Below are 13,363 nucleotides of genomic sequence, written 5' to 3'. Positions count from 1 at the left end.
GTCCTTGCACACCCAGGGGGTCCTTGCACACCCAGGGGGTCCTTGCACACCCAAGTTTCAGTCCAAAAGACGGAGCTGGTGCAGCCCCTCACACGGGGCTCCTTCCCCGTCCTGAGGAGGTCCTTGCACACCCACCCCACACGAGGCTCCGTCCCCCTCACACGGGGCTCCTTGCACACTCGTGTCCTCCTGGGGGGCTCCTTGCACACCCATCCCCTCGCACGAGGCTCCTTCCTGTTCCTCCCGTTGCTCTCCCTGTTCTCCCGTGTCCGTGTCCGTTCCCGGTTGCTCCCCGTGCCCCCCCGTGTCCGTTCCCGGTTTCTGTCCGTGCCCCTCCGTGTCCGTTCCCGGTTTCTGTCCGTGCCCCTCCGTGTCCGTTCCCGGTTGCTCCCCGTGCCCCCCCGTGTCCGTTCCCGGTTGCTCCCCGTGCCCCTCCGTGTCCGTTCCCGGTTGCTCCCCGTGCCCCTCCGTGTCCGTTCCCGGTTTCCCGCCCCGGCGCAGGCGGCAGGCCCGGGCGTAGGGGGGGGCGATGGGCGGGGCGGGGGGCGGCGTGTACCGGTACGGGCGGGACGGCTCCAGCTGGGGAGGGGGGCACAGGGTGGGGTGGGCGACCAGTACAGCCCAGTACAGACCAGTATGGCCCAGTGCCCCCTGGTACCACCCAGTGCCTCCCAGTACAGCCCACTGCCTCCGGTATGGCCCAGTCCCTCCCAGTATGGTCCAGGCCCTCCCAGTCCCCCCCAGTGCTCCCAGTCCCCTCCATTCCCCCAATCCCCCCGTTTCCCAGTCCCTCCCCCAGTCCCATTCCCAGTCCCCCCAGTTTCCCATTCCGAGTCCCATCCCCCATTCCCACTCTCCCCAGCCCCCTCCAGTTTCCCAGTTCCCCCAGTTTCCCATCCCAGTCCCTCCAGTTTCCCATTCCCAGTTTCCCCAGTACCTGCACGGGGTACGTGCGGTCGGGGTTGAAGGCGCTCAGGTCCCATTCCCAGCCCCATTCCCAGTTTCCCATCCCAGTTTCCCCAGTCCATCCCAGTTTCCCCAGTTTCCCATCCCAGTCCATCCCAGTTTCCCCAGTACCTGCAGCGGGTACATGCGGTCGGGGTCGAAGGCGCTCAGGTCCCATTCCCATCCCAGTTTCCCCATTCCCATCCCAGTCCATCCCAGTCCATCCCAGTCCATCCCAGTTTCCCCAGTTTCCCATCCCAGTCCATCCCAGTCCATCCCAGTTGCCCCAGTTTCCCATCCCAGTTTCCCATCCCAGTCCATCCCAGTTTCCCCAGTTTCCCATCCCAGTTGCCCCAGTACCTGCAGCGGGTACGTGCGGTCGGGGTCGAAGGCGCTCAGGTCCCCGCAGGCCACGAAGGGAACGATGACCCGGGAGGGGCCCGAGAGACAGGACAGGGCCAGACCTGGGACACCGAGTGGCATTGGGGGGCACCCCAAATACCGTGGGCACCCAAATACCATGGGCACCCCAAATACCACTGGGCACCCCGAATACCGTGGGCACCCCAAATACCGTGGGCACCCCAAATAACATTGGGGAGAACCCAAAATACCATGGGCACCCCAAATACCACTGGGCACCCCAAATACCGTGGGCACCCCAAATACCACTGGGCACCCCAAATCCAACCCCAAATGACATTGGGCACCCCAAATACCACTGGGCACCCCAAATAACATTGGGGAGAACCCAAAATACCATTAGGCACCCCAAATACCACTGGGCACCCCAAATCCCACTGGGGCACCCCAAACAACATTGGGGAGAACCCCAAGATACCACTGGGCACCCCAAATCCAACCCCAAATACCACTGGGGAGAACCCAAAATACCATTGGGCACCCCAAATACCACTGGGCACCCCAAATCCAACCCCAAATACCACTGGGGAGAACCCAAAATACCATTGGGTACCTCAAATCCAATCCTAAATGACATTGGGGAGAACCCAAAATACCATTATGCACCCCAAATACCATTGGGGAGAACCCCAAATACCACTGGGCGTCACCCCAAATCCCATCAAGTATCTAAAATCCAGCCCCAAATCCAACTGGGCACCCTAAATACTGTGGGCACCCCAAATCCCATTGGGTACCCTAAATCCAACCCCAAATCCCATTGGGGCACCCCAAATCCCACTGGGGCACCCCAAATAACACTGGGGAGAACCCCAAATACCATTGGGGAGAGCCCCAAATACCATTGGGCACCCCAAATACCATTGGGCACCCCAAATCCCACTGGGCACCCCAAATCCCATTGGGCACCCCAAATCCATTCCCAAATGACATTGGGCACCCCAAATCCAATGGGCACCCTAAATAACATTGGGGGCACCCCCATTACCATTGGGCACCCCAAATCTGACTGGGACACCCCAAATCGAATGGGCACCCCAAATCCAACCCCAAATACCACTGGGGGTCACCCCAAATCCCATCAAGTATCTAAAATCCAGCCCCAAATCCAACTGGGCACCCCAAATCCCATTGGGTACCCTAAATCCAACCCCAAATCCCATTGGGGCACCCCAAATCCCACTGGGGCACCCCAATACCAACCCCAAATCCTCAGGGCACCCCAGATCTGACTGGGGCACCCCAAATCCAACCCCAAATCCCATTGGGTACCCCAAATCCAATTGGGGCACCCCAAATCCCACTGGGTATCCCAAATCCCATGGGCACCCAAAATCCAACCCCCAATCTGACTGGGGCACCCCAGATCCAGTGGGGCACCCCAGTCCCACTGGGGCATCCCAAATCCGATGGGGCACCCCAAGTCCAACCCCCACCCCAAAGGGGGGCATTGGGGCACCCCAAATCCTCAGGGATCCCAATTCCCCCCCACAAAACAGCAGGGATCCCCCAATGGCCCTCAGAGACCCCAAAATCCCACCAGGAACCCCCAGAATTCCCACAGAGACCCCTCAGTGACCCCTGGCAATGCCCCCAGGACTCCCCAACTCCCCCAGGACCCCCAAAATCCCCCCAAGGACCCCCAGAATGTCCCCAGACACATCCCATTGACCCCCCAGACACCCCAAAATCCCATCAGGGACCCCAAAATGCCCCCCAGGACCCCTCAGAACATCCCCAGACACCTCTCTATGACCCCTGAGCACCCCAAAATCCCACCAGGACCCAAAACCTTCCCAGGGACCCCCCAGAATGTCCCCGGACACCTCCCAATGCCCCCCAGGGACCCCCAAATCTCCCCAGGGACCCCCAAAATCCCCCCCCAGACACCTTAGAATGCCCCAGGCATCTCCCAATGACCCGTGAACACCCCAAAATGCCATCACAGACCCCAAAACCTCCACAGGGACCCCCAAAATTCCCCCTGGGACCCCTCAGAACGTTCCCAGATACCTCCCAGTGCCCCCCAGACACCCCAAAATCCCATCAGGGACCTCCAATATCTCTGCCAGGGACCCCAAAATCCCCCTCAGACACCTTAGAATGCCCCCAGGCATCTCCCAATAGCCCCAGACACCCCAAAATCCCATCAGGGACCCCCAAAACCTCCCCAGGGCCCCCCAAAGCCCCGTGGGATCCCTCAGAACGTCCCCAGGCATCTCCCAGTGCCCCCCAGACACACCAAAATCCCATCAGGGACCCCCAAAATCTCTGCCAGGGACCCCAAAATCCCCCTCAGACACCTTAGAATGCCCCCAGGCATCTCCCAAACACCCCAAAATCCCATGAGGGATCCCTCAGAACATCCCCAGACACCTCCCAGTGCACCCCAGACCCCCCAAAATGCCCCCAGAGCCCCCCCAGTGCCCCCCAGACCCCCCAAACTGCCCCCATGCCCTCACCAGCCTCGGGCTCCAGCAGAGGATTCTCCATGCTGGGCACGAAGCCCTCGGGGGGGCTGTAGCCACGGCACACCACAAACGCCTCTGCCAAAACAGGGGGTGGTCAGGGGGGGTCCCCCACACTCAGGGTGGGTCCCCAGTCAGGTGTGGGGGTCCCCGGGGGTTTGGGGGGGCCCCACCGATGCTGGAGTTGCGGCTGCTGCGGGGCTTGGCGCAGGTGACGTCGGGGAAGAAGAGGCGCAGCTGTGAGTAGAGCAGGGTCACGTCCTTGCCACGGAAAATCTGGGGGGGACAGCGGGGTCAGCGCCCCCTTTTTGGGGCCGCCGAGGGGGGGCAGCACCCCCTTTTTGGGGATGGGGGGCTCCAGACCCCTCCTCGTTTTGGGGGGACTCACCTTGGCCACGAAGGTGCCGCCTTTCTTCAGCACGTGGGTGGTGATGTTCAGGGCCTGCAGGAGGGGAGACCCCAAAAGGGGACTTGGGGGGGGTTGGGGGGGTTTGGGGGGCTCTGGGGGGGTCCCCAGGATGTTTTGGGGGAGGGTTTGGGGGGCTGAACCCCCACACTCACAGCCAGCAGCAGCTGGGCCTGGATGTACTCGTCGAGGTCGTGTAGCCCTGTCACTGTGGGGGCAGTTTGGGGGTCAGGAGGGTTTTTTGGGGGGGTTTTTTTGGGGGGTTTCTGGGGTTCAGGTGCCTCCTCGAGCCCAGGCCCCCCAAACTCACCGTCAGGGGCTCCATCACAGACCACCAGGTCAGCCGGGTGCCCCTCGAAGTGGCGCCGGATCTCCTCGGCCGTGGAGGCCTGGAATGGGGGCAGCAATGGGGGCAGGAAGGGGTTAATAGGGGCAGGAAGGGGTTAATGGGGTCTGGGGATGGGTATTGGGGTCTGGGGGCAGGAAGGGTTAATGGGGTCTGGGGGCATATTGGGGTCTGGGGGACAGGAAGGGGTTAATGGGGTCTGGGGGGCTGGAATGGGGGCAGGAAGGGGTTAATGGGGTCTGGGGGGTTATTGGGGTCTGGGGGCCTGGGGGGGGAATGGGGTCAGGAATGGGGGCAAGAATGGGGTCAGGGGCTCAGGAATGTGGTCTGGGGGTGAAATGGGATCAGAAATGGGGTCTGGGGAGCAGAAATGGGGTCTGGGGGGTCAGGAATGGGGTCTGGGGGGTAAATGGGGTCGGAGGGGCACGGGGGGAAACGGGGTTTGGGTGGGGGGGAAATGGGGTCTGGGGGGTAATTGAGGTCTGGGGGCAATTGAGTCTGGGGGTAGAAATGGGGTTGGGGTCGCTCAGAGGGGGTTTTGGGGTGCTCAGAGGGGTTTGGGGAGGCTCAGGGGGGTTTTTTGGGGGGCTCAGGGGGTTTTGGGGGAGGTCCCCACCTTGGTGATGGCCTTGATGGATGGGGGGGATATAGGAGAGCTCAGAGGGTTTTGGGGGGCTCAGGGGATTTGGGGGGACTCAAAGGGGTTCAGAGGGTTTTGAGGGGCTCAGAGGGTTTTGGGGGGGGTCCCCACCTTGGTATTGTCACCCTGGATGAGGGGGCCATAGCAGGACTCGAGGGGAATCTGCGGGGGCTCAGAGGTTTTTGGGGGGGCTCAGGGGGTTTTGAGGGGCTCAGGAGGAACTGGGGGGGGCTCAGAGGGTTATGGGGAGCTCAGGGGGTTTTTGGGGGTGTCCCCCTGGATGACGGGGCCATGGGGAGGCTCAGAAGGAATTTAGGGGGCTCGGGGTGTTTGGGGGGGCTCAGGGAGGGGTCAGAGAGTTCTGGGGGGGCTCAGGAGATTTTGGGGGTGTCCCCACCTTGGTGATGTCCCCCTGGATCTGCAGCACCCCCGGCAGCGGCGCCATGGCCTGGAGATCCACGGCCACCACCGGGGCTGGGGAGCCCTCGGGGCCCCTGGGGGGGCAGGGGGGGATGGGAACCCTGTGACCCCCCCAGTGACCCCCCAAACCCCCAGTGCCCCCCCGGGACCCTCAACCAAACCTCTCTGAGCTCCCTCCAGTTCCAAACTGGGAATGCCAGTCCTCCCAGTTCACCCAGTTGGCAGCACCAGTTCAGTTGGGTCCCAAAAAAGGATTTCCAGTACCCCCAGTGTGGGACTCCCAGTGCTCCCATTCCCAGCCTAAGACCCCCAAACCAGCACCCCCAGACCCTCAGTTTGGGGCTCCCAGTGCCCCCAATACTCCCAGTACTCCCAGTGCCCTCCCAGTGCTCCCAGTTCCCCCCAGTGCTCCCAGTCCCTCCCAGTTCCCCCCAGTGTCCCCAGTCTCTCCCAGTGCCCCCATTGTCCCCAGTCCCTCCCAGTGCCCCCAGTCCCACCTGAGGTGCCGACTCAGCACCTGGCTCCAGCTCCCGGGGGCAGCACAAAGATCCACGGCCCGCTGGACCCCTGGCAGACCAGTTACACCAGTTAGACCAGTTACAGAGTGATCCCAGACCCCCGGGAGCCCAGTGAGACCAGTTACACCAGTTAGAACCAGTTACACCAGTGATCCCAGTTACACCAGTGATCCCAGTTACACCAATGCTCCCTGGGACCACCCCCACCAGTTCCTCCATTCCCCCACTTCCCCCCATTCTCTCAATCCCTGCAGTTCCTCCCAGTCCCCCCAGTTCTCCCCACTCCTCCCATTTCCCCAATCTCCCCCATTCCTCCAGTTCCCCCCACTCCCCCAATCCCCCCATTCTCCCCCAATCCCCCCCATTTCCCCATTCCCCCCAATCCCCCCATTTCCCCAGCACCCCCCAATCCCCCACTCCTCCAGCACGCCCCTATTACCCCCACTCCCCCCATTCCCATTCCCAGTACCCCCATTGCCATTCCCAGTTCCCCCCGTACCCTTCAGGAGCTGGAATCGCTGCTCCAGCTGCAGCAGTTTGAAGGCGCTGCGGGCTCTCCAGCCGCCCTCCTTGGCCAGCCGGTAATAAATGTCCCGCTTGTCCTTGGAGGAGCGCCCCATGGCACCCCAAAACTGCCGGGGGACACCCCCAAACTGACAGAGACACCCCATTAACGGGGACACCCCATTAACAGGGACACCCCATTGATGGGGGCACCCCGTTACCAGGGACACCCCATTAACAGAGACATCATTAACAAGGACACCTATTAATGGGGACACCGCAAACACAGGGACACCATTAACAGGGATACCCTATTAACGGGGACACCGTTAACGGGGACACTCCAAAAACAGGGACACCCCAAACACGGGGGGGACCCCTTAACGGGGGTACCCCATTAACAGGGATACCCTAAAACAGGGACACCCCATTAACGGGGACACTCCAAACACAGGGGAGACACCATTAACGGGGGTACCCCATTAACGGGGACACCCCTTTAAGAGGGGGTACCTGTCACTGTAAACAGAGATACCATAAACGAGGATGCCCATAAACGGGGACACCCCCAAAACGGGGACACATAAACGGGGGTACCCCATTAACAGAGACATACCAAAAACGGGGACACTCCATAAGCGGGGAGAATCCACAAACAGGGACACCCCCTAACGGGGGAAACCCAAAAACGGGGACACCACAAACGGGGGCACCCCCAGCCCCAGCCGGGGTTATAACACCCCCTACCCGTGGCGCTGCAATCTCCACACATTTCGTTATTTGTGCGCCCTATTATTTATTTATCGGTTCTGCCGTTTATTTGTTGGCCCTACCCTAAACAAACCGCTGTTTATATGGGGGGGCACAAAAAAATGGGGGGATCCAGGGAGATCCTGTGGCTCCCACACCTACGGGTTATGTGGGGTGCCCAGGAGATGCTCACACCACTACAAACCCCTCAAATCCCATTAATTTCATTTAATTCGCGGTAATTTTAAATCAAATCCTCCATTCACCACAAACCCTCACCGAGCCACTGCGCATGCGCCACCCCGGCGTCACCGCCCCCTGGCGCATCGGCTGCACACGCGCAGCCCCGCCCAGCCCGGCGCGCGCCTCTCCCCCTCCCCCTCACAACCTTCCCCCCCCGCCGCCCGGACCGGCCCCTCCTGCCCGCCGCCCTACCGGAACGCGCCGGGGAAGGACCGGGGAGCAGCGGCGGGAGGAAAGAGGAACGGACGCGGCGGAAAGAGGTGAGGGCGCAGCGGCGGCAGTGGCTGAGGCGGGCAGCGGGCGTGGGGCGCGTGCGCGCGGCGGGAAGCGTGAAGGGAGGGCGCGTGGGGGGGTTGAGGGGAGCTCCTTTTGGCACTGCGCATGCGCGGGGCGGGGCGCGAGTTGTGTGGGGGTTTCCCGCCTTTTTCGGTGAGGGGAGCGGGGATTTTTCTGCCCTTCTTTCGGTGTACAGGAGCCGTGACGGGTGGAGGGGGTTCCTTCCTTTTTCTGTGAGGGGAGCGGGGCCGTGAGGGGTGCAGGGGGTTCCTCCCTCTTTCCGTGAGGGCTGGACGCGATTCCTCCGTTTAACCGTAAGGCGTGGAGGGAGTTCGTCCCTTTTTCCGTGAGGGTTGGACGGGGTTCCTCTCGTTTACCGTGAAGGCTGGAGGGGGTTCCTCCGTTTTTCTGTGAGGGGTGGAGGGGTTTCCTCCCTTTTTCCTTGGGCGGTGGAGGGGTTTTCTCCCCTTTCCCGTGAGGGGACGGGGAGTTTTCCGCTCTTTTCCGTGAGGGGTGGAGAGGTTTCCTCCCTTTTTTCCGTGAGGGATTGAGGGGTTTCCTCCCCTTTTCTCCGTGAGGGATGGAGGATTTTTCTTCCCTTTTTCCGTGAGAGCTGGAAGGGTTTTGTCCCTTTTTTCGTGATTAGGGGTTCGGGAATTTCCCGCTCTTTTTCCATGAGGGGTGGAGGGGTTTTCTCCCTCTTTCCGTGAGGGGCTGAAAAGTTTCCTCCCTTTTTTCATGAGGAGAGGAGGGAAGGGTTTTCCTTCCCTTTTCTCTGGGCCAAGGGAGTCTCCCGCCCTTTTTCCATGAGGGGAGAGGATTTTCTCACCAGGCAGAACTGTGATGGGAAGGTTTGGGGTGTGCTGTGCTCTGTGGGGTTTGGGGTCCATTTTGGGACGAGTCCCCTCAAGATCTACAGACATCCCCCACAGGCTGTTACTATGACAGACACACCGGAACCGGCAATGCAGTAATAAAAACCCTTTATTTCCCAATATATTGCCCCCAAAAGCCTCCTGCAGGCTGGGGGAGTGGCGGGGGAGGGGGAACACCCCAAAAACAAATGGAGGCGCCCCAGAAACTGAGGCGGGCAGCCCAAAACCCGTGAGGGACAAGGGCACCTTTACACCTGAGGGGGTTTCCCCAGGGGGAAACTGAGGCACGGGCAGTTCAAGGCACTTGCAAAGGCGTTTGAGGGAGGGGCAACCCCTGAGGGACCCCCTGCCCCCCCCGGGGGGACCCAGGCGTCGGGACCCCTCAATAATTTAAGGCTGGGGGTCCCCCTGTGCGGGGGGAGCTTTGGGGAGGGCTCCGTTGGGGGTCTTGGCTTGTTCAGGCACCCTCTGGGGACTCTGGAGGGGGACAAAGTGGGGATTGGTTACACCCCCAGGGACCCCCAAACCCTCTGGGGATCCCCCACCCCAGGGTCTCCCCCCAGTACCCCCCCCATAGGGCAGCAGCCCATTCCCAGTACCCCCCCACGGGGCAGCAGCTCCTTCCCAGTGCTCCCAGTACCCCCCCACGGGGCAGCAATCCCCTCCCAATGCTCCCAGTACCCCCCCACGGGGCAGCAATCCCCTCCCAGTGCTCCCAGTACCCCCCCACAGCGGCAGCAATCCCCTCCCAGTACCCCCCCACGGGGCAGCAACCCCCTCCCAGTGCTCCCAGTACCCCCCCACGGGGCAGCAATCCCCTCCCAGTGCTCCCAGTACCCCCCCACGGGGCAGCAATCCCCTCCCAGTGCTCCCAGTACCCCCCCACATGCAGCAGCCCCTTCCCAGTGCTCCCAGTACGCACCAGTGGGGGCGGCCGTGTGGCCCTGCCGTAGGGGGAAGGTGATGTAGGCGTCGTATCCCAGCAGGATCCCAGCCAGGAGCCCGAACACCTGGGGGGATACGGGGGGTCAGAGACACCCCAACTTCCCCTGTACCCCCAAACCCCCCTCACCCCCCAACCAAGCCCCTCCCTACAACCTGACCAGGAGCCCAAAGACTGGGGGGTTCAGAGACCCCCAAGCTCCCCCTGTACCCCCAAACCCCCCTCACTCTGGCCTAGAGCCCAAGACTGGGGGGGCAGGGGGATCAAAGACCTCCAAAGCCCCCCACCCCAGCCTGGAGCCCCAAGACTTGGGGGATCAGAGACCCCCAAACCCCTCCTTTGTACCTCCCAAGTCCCCACACACACCCACAAAGACCTCTCAGCCAGGAGCCCAAACACCTGGAAGGGTCAGAGACCCTCAACCCCCCCCCGTACCCCCCAACCCCCTGGTCAGGAGCCCCAACACCAAGGGGGGATCAGAGCCCCCCAAGCCAGCCCCCCAGATTCCCCCCTCACCGCTCCCGCGATGCCGGCCCCGTTGTGGTGGCCAACGATGACGATGAGGGAGATGATGAGGAAGAGCACGGCCCCAATGACACAGCGTGTGAAGTCCTGGGGGCACACATGGGACCCCTCAGAGACCCCCAAACCTGCTGGGGACACCCCACCTCCAGAGGTTCCCCCCAGGTACCCCCAGACTCTGGGAACCTCCAATCCCCAGGGTCCAGCCACTGAAGGAACTCCCAACCCTCCCCACAGCCCCCCAACCCCTCCCCAGCCCCCAGTGCCCCCCAAACCCCTGTAATGCCCCCACACTCCTCCCCAAACCCACTGTAATCCTCCCAAGGCCCCAACCCATCACCGCCCCCAGTGCTCTAACCCCCTTAAAATCCCCCCAAACCCCTCCCTAGTCCCCTAAACTGCTGTAATCCCCCTAAACTCCTCCCCAGCCCCTCCAGTGCCCCTCAAACCCCTGTAACCCCCCCCAGTCCCCCAAACCCCCTGTAATGCCCCCAAACTCCTCCCCAGCCCCCCAGTGCTCCCCAAACCCCTGCAATCTCCCCAAACCCCTCCCCAGCCCCCCATTGCACCGGCACTCACGCTCCAGCCCCAGTGCAGCAGCTGCATGCGCTGCGGCAGGCGGCAGCTCCAGGCCAGCAGCACCAGCGCAGCAAACACCAACTCCACCACTGCCAACCCCACGTAGCCCGTGCGGGACGCCGCGAAACACACCAGGGTCAGCGCGCACAGCACCTGGGGAGGGGACGGATGGGAGCTATGGGGGGTACCCCGACAGAGACCCACAGAGACCTGTACCCCGTTATACAGGCACAGCACCTGGGGTGTGGACGTATGGGAGCTATGGGGGATCCACCCACAGAGACCCCATTGTACAGGCACAGCACCTGGGACGGGGATGGATGGGATCTATGGGGGATCCCCCACAGCCACAGAGACCCCATTGTACAGGCACAGCACCTGGGACCGGGATGGATGGGATCTATGGGAGATCCACCCACACCACAGAGCTACCCCTTTACAGGCACAGCACCTGGGGTTGGACTTGGGACTATGGGGATCCACCCACAGAGACCCCATTGTACAGGCACAGCACCTGGGACGGGATGGATGGGAACTATGGGGGTCACCCCACCCACAGAGACGAACCCGTTATACAGCACAGCACCTGTTCGGGGTGGATGGGATCTATGGGGGATCCCCCACAGCCACAGAGACCCCATTGTACAGGCACAGCACCTGGGGATGGATAGGATCTATAGGGGATAACCCCACACCCACAGAGACCCCATTGTACAGGCACAGCACCTGGGGACAGGGATGTATGGGATCCATAGGGGATCCCCCCACAGCCACAGAGATGTGTACCCTGTTACACACACAGCCCTTATGGGGTGTGTGCTGTGTGCCCTATAGGCCTGGTGTGTGTGCTCCACCCAGGCTCCCTAAAGGAACATTAAGGGTCAGTAGGGACCCTCTGGTGCACTCAGAGACTCCTATAGCGCTGCATACAGACCCCATGTATGGCTGCCAGGGGAACGCCTGTAGTGGCCCCTATAGAGATCCTGAACATTCTCCTATAGGGCCCTACAGGTTTTGGGCTGTTGCTTAAAGACTCTTACAGCATGTCCTTGATTCTGCAGTGGGGTCACCTATAGACAGCTCCCCTATAGCGCCCCAATAGGCCATTGTGGGGTCACGCTATAGACCCCCTTAGCACCCTCAATAGGCCACTGCGGGGTCACCAATAGACCCACCACCCCCAGCGCCCCTGACAGGGCACTGTGGGATCCCCTGTAAGACCCCCTCAACCCCCCACAGTGCCCCCAGTAGGCCACTGTGGGGTCACCTATAGACCCCGCCCCCAACAGGCCGCTATAGGATCCCCTACAGAACCCCCTTCCCCCATAGCGCCCCCTGTGGGCCCTCCCCGTTTCCCCCGTGGGTCCCGGCCCCGTCCCGGCGTGGGCGGCGGGACAAGGGCGCCGCTGTGGGAGCGCCGGGGCGGGGCCGTCTCCAGGCAACGGTCACCATGGCAACGGCACAACAACGCCCCCCCACCCGCCCTTCAAGGGGCGATGGCGTGGGTGGGGCCCGCCGGGCTGGGGGCTCTTAAAGGGGCAGAGGTCGGGGTGCCTTAAAGGGGCCGCTCCCGCCGTGACGCGGCCAGCGCCGCCCGGGCTGGCGCAATAACGGCTGGCACGGCGCGCCGGGCACCGCCCGAACCCCGCTTGTCCCCGGGCAGGGCTCAGACATCCGGGCTCCCTCCCGCCGTCCCAGCCAGGGCCCCCGGCCCCGCCCTTCTCACCTTCCCTCCCCGCCCCACCCCCCTTTCCCAGGGCGTTGCCCCTCCACGCGCCCGAAACGGCACCGGGAGCGGCGGGGGAGCGGTGCCGGCGGTGTCCCACGGTACGGGGACACTGCGGGGTGTCACCCACCCCCGGGCACCCGGCTCCCGCGCTGCACGTGTCGTCCCAAGCGCTTCGGGAGCCGGGCATCCCCCGAGGGGAGCCGGGGTCTCGCTGCCCCCGAATGGGGACCGGGTGTCGCGGTACCCCCGATCCCTTCCAAAGCAGGGACCCGGGCAAACCCGCGCTCCCGCCATCCCGCTCCTCCGCCCTTGCACAGAAACGGGGACCCACGTGTCGGGGTGTCCCCGGGCCCCCCAAAACGGGGATCCAGGTATCCTGCTGCCCCCCCCCCCCCCAAAACCGGTGATCCCAGACATTCTGCCCCGCCCCAAACCGGGACTCACGGATCCCCCTGGCCTCCATTGAGCGCCCAGGCGTGTCCCCCGCACCCCAAAGAACCGGGCACCGAGTCACCGTGCCCCTCCGAACAGGGACCGGGGCATCCCGGCCCACCCCCGCCCCCAGCAGGACCCAGACATGTCCCGGTGTGTCCCCCCCGCCCCCTCGGTGCCCACTCCGCTGGATCCCCCACCCCCTATGCCCCACCCCGGTCCCCCAGCCTGGTGCCCCCCGTGTCTCACGATCTCGCCGATGAGCACCAGCCCCTTGCGGGTGCGGCTGAAGGCGAGGCAGGTGGCGGGGCAGCTCTGGGCCCCGCTGGACTCCATGGCGGGAC

The 13,363-nt window shown here is 63.0% G+C and overlaps 2 protein-coding genes across 2 annotated transcripts; both read right to left on the bottom strand.

Moving 5' to 3' along the window:
- Positions 1-2: 2 nt before the first annotated feature.
- Positions 3-8,002, bottom strand: FTSJ1 (FtsJ RNA 2'-O-methyltransferase 1). Its single transcript, XM_064737749.1, has 11 exons — positions 7,856-8,002; positions 6,666-6,819; positions 6,146-6,215; positions 5,626-5,722; positions 4,553-4,631; positions 4,398-4,450; positions 4,225-4,278; positions 4,010-4,112; positions 3,831-3,914; positions 1,306-1,409; positions 3-579 (listed from the first exon to the last, which is right to left on the bottom strand). The coding sequence occupies exons 2-11, from the start codon at positions 6,784-6,786 to the stop codon at positions 58-60; spliced, it is 1,287 nt and encodes a 428-aa protein (XP_064593819.1). The 5' UTR covers positions 6,787-6,819; positions 7,856-8,002; the 3' UTR covers positions 3-57.
- A 903-nt stretch (positions 8,003-8,905) lies between these two features.
- PLP2 (proteolipid protein 2) lies at positions 8,906-13,357 on the bottom strand. The gene is made up of 5 exons (XM_064737745.1): positions 13,269-13,357; positions 10,859-11,011; positions 10,274-10,369; positions 9,737-9,824; positions 8,906-9,291 (listed from the first exon to the last, which is right to left on the bottom strand). Exons 1-5 carry the CDS (start codon positions 13,353-13,355, stop codon positions 9,272-9,274), a joined length of 444 nt encoding a protein of 147 aa, XP_064593815.1. The 5' UTR covers positions 13,356-13,357; the 3' UTR covers positions 8,906-9,271.
- Between the last annotated feature and the right edge of the window lie 6 nt (positions 13,358-13,363).

Source organism: Zonotrichia leucophrys, unplaced genomic scaffold, assembly GCF_028769735.1.
Source record: "Zonotrichia leucophrys gambelii isolate GWCS_2022_RI unplaced genomic scaffold, RI_Zleu_2.0 Scaffold_103_156682, whole genome shotgun sequence".
NCBI lineage: Eukaryota > Metazoa > Chordata > Aves > Passeriformes > Passerellidae > Zonotrichia > Zonotrichia leucophrys.
The sequence above is the reverse complement of the archived record's forward strand: the minus strand, read 5'-3'. Positions and strand labels throughout refer to the sequence as shown.

Coding starts and splice junctions, on each gene's coding strand:
- FTSJ1 (XM_064737749.1), bottom strand. CDS start 6,786: ATGGGGCGCTCCTCCAAGGACAAGCGGGACATTTATTACCGGCTGGCC. Junction 4,279..4,397: donor AGGCCCAGCTGCTGCTGGCT/GTGAGTGTGGGG, acceptor CCCCTCCTGCAG/GCCCTGAACATCACCACCCA. Junction 1,410..3,830: donor TCTGCTGGAGCCCGAGGCTG/GTGAGGGCATGG, acceptor TCGGTGTCCCAG/GTCTGGCCCTGTCCTGTCTC.
- PLP2 (XM_064737745.1), bottom strand. CDS start 13,355: ATGGAGTCCAGCGGGGCCCAGAGCTGCCCCGCCACCTGCCTCGCCTTC. Junction 11,012..13,268: donor TGGTGCTCATCGGCGAGATC/GTGAGACACGGG, acceptor TCCCCTCCCCAG/GTGCTGTGCGCGCTGACCCT. Junction 9,292..9,736: donor CCACACGGCCGCCCCCACTG/GTGCGTACTGGG, acceptor GTCCCCCTCCAG/AGTCCCCAGAGGGTGCCTGA.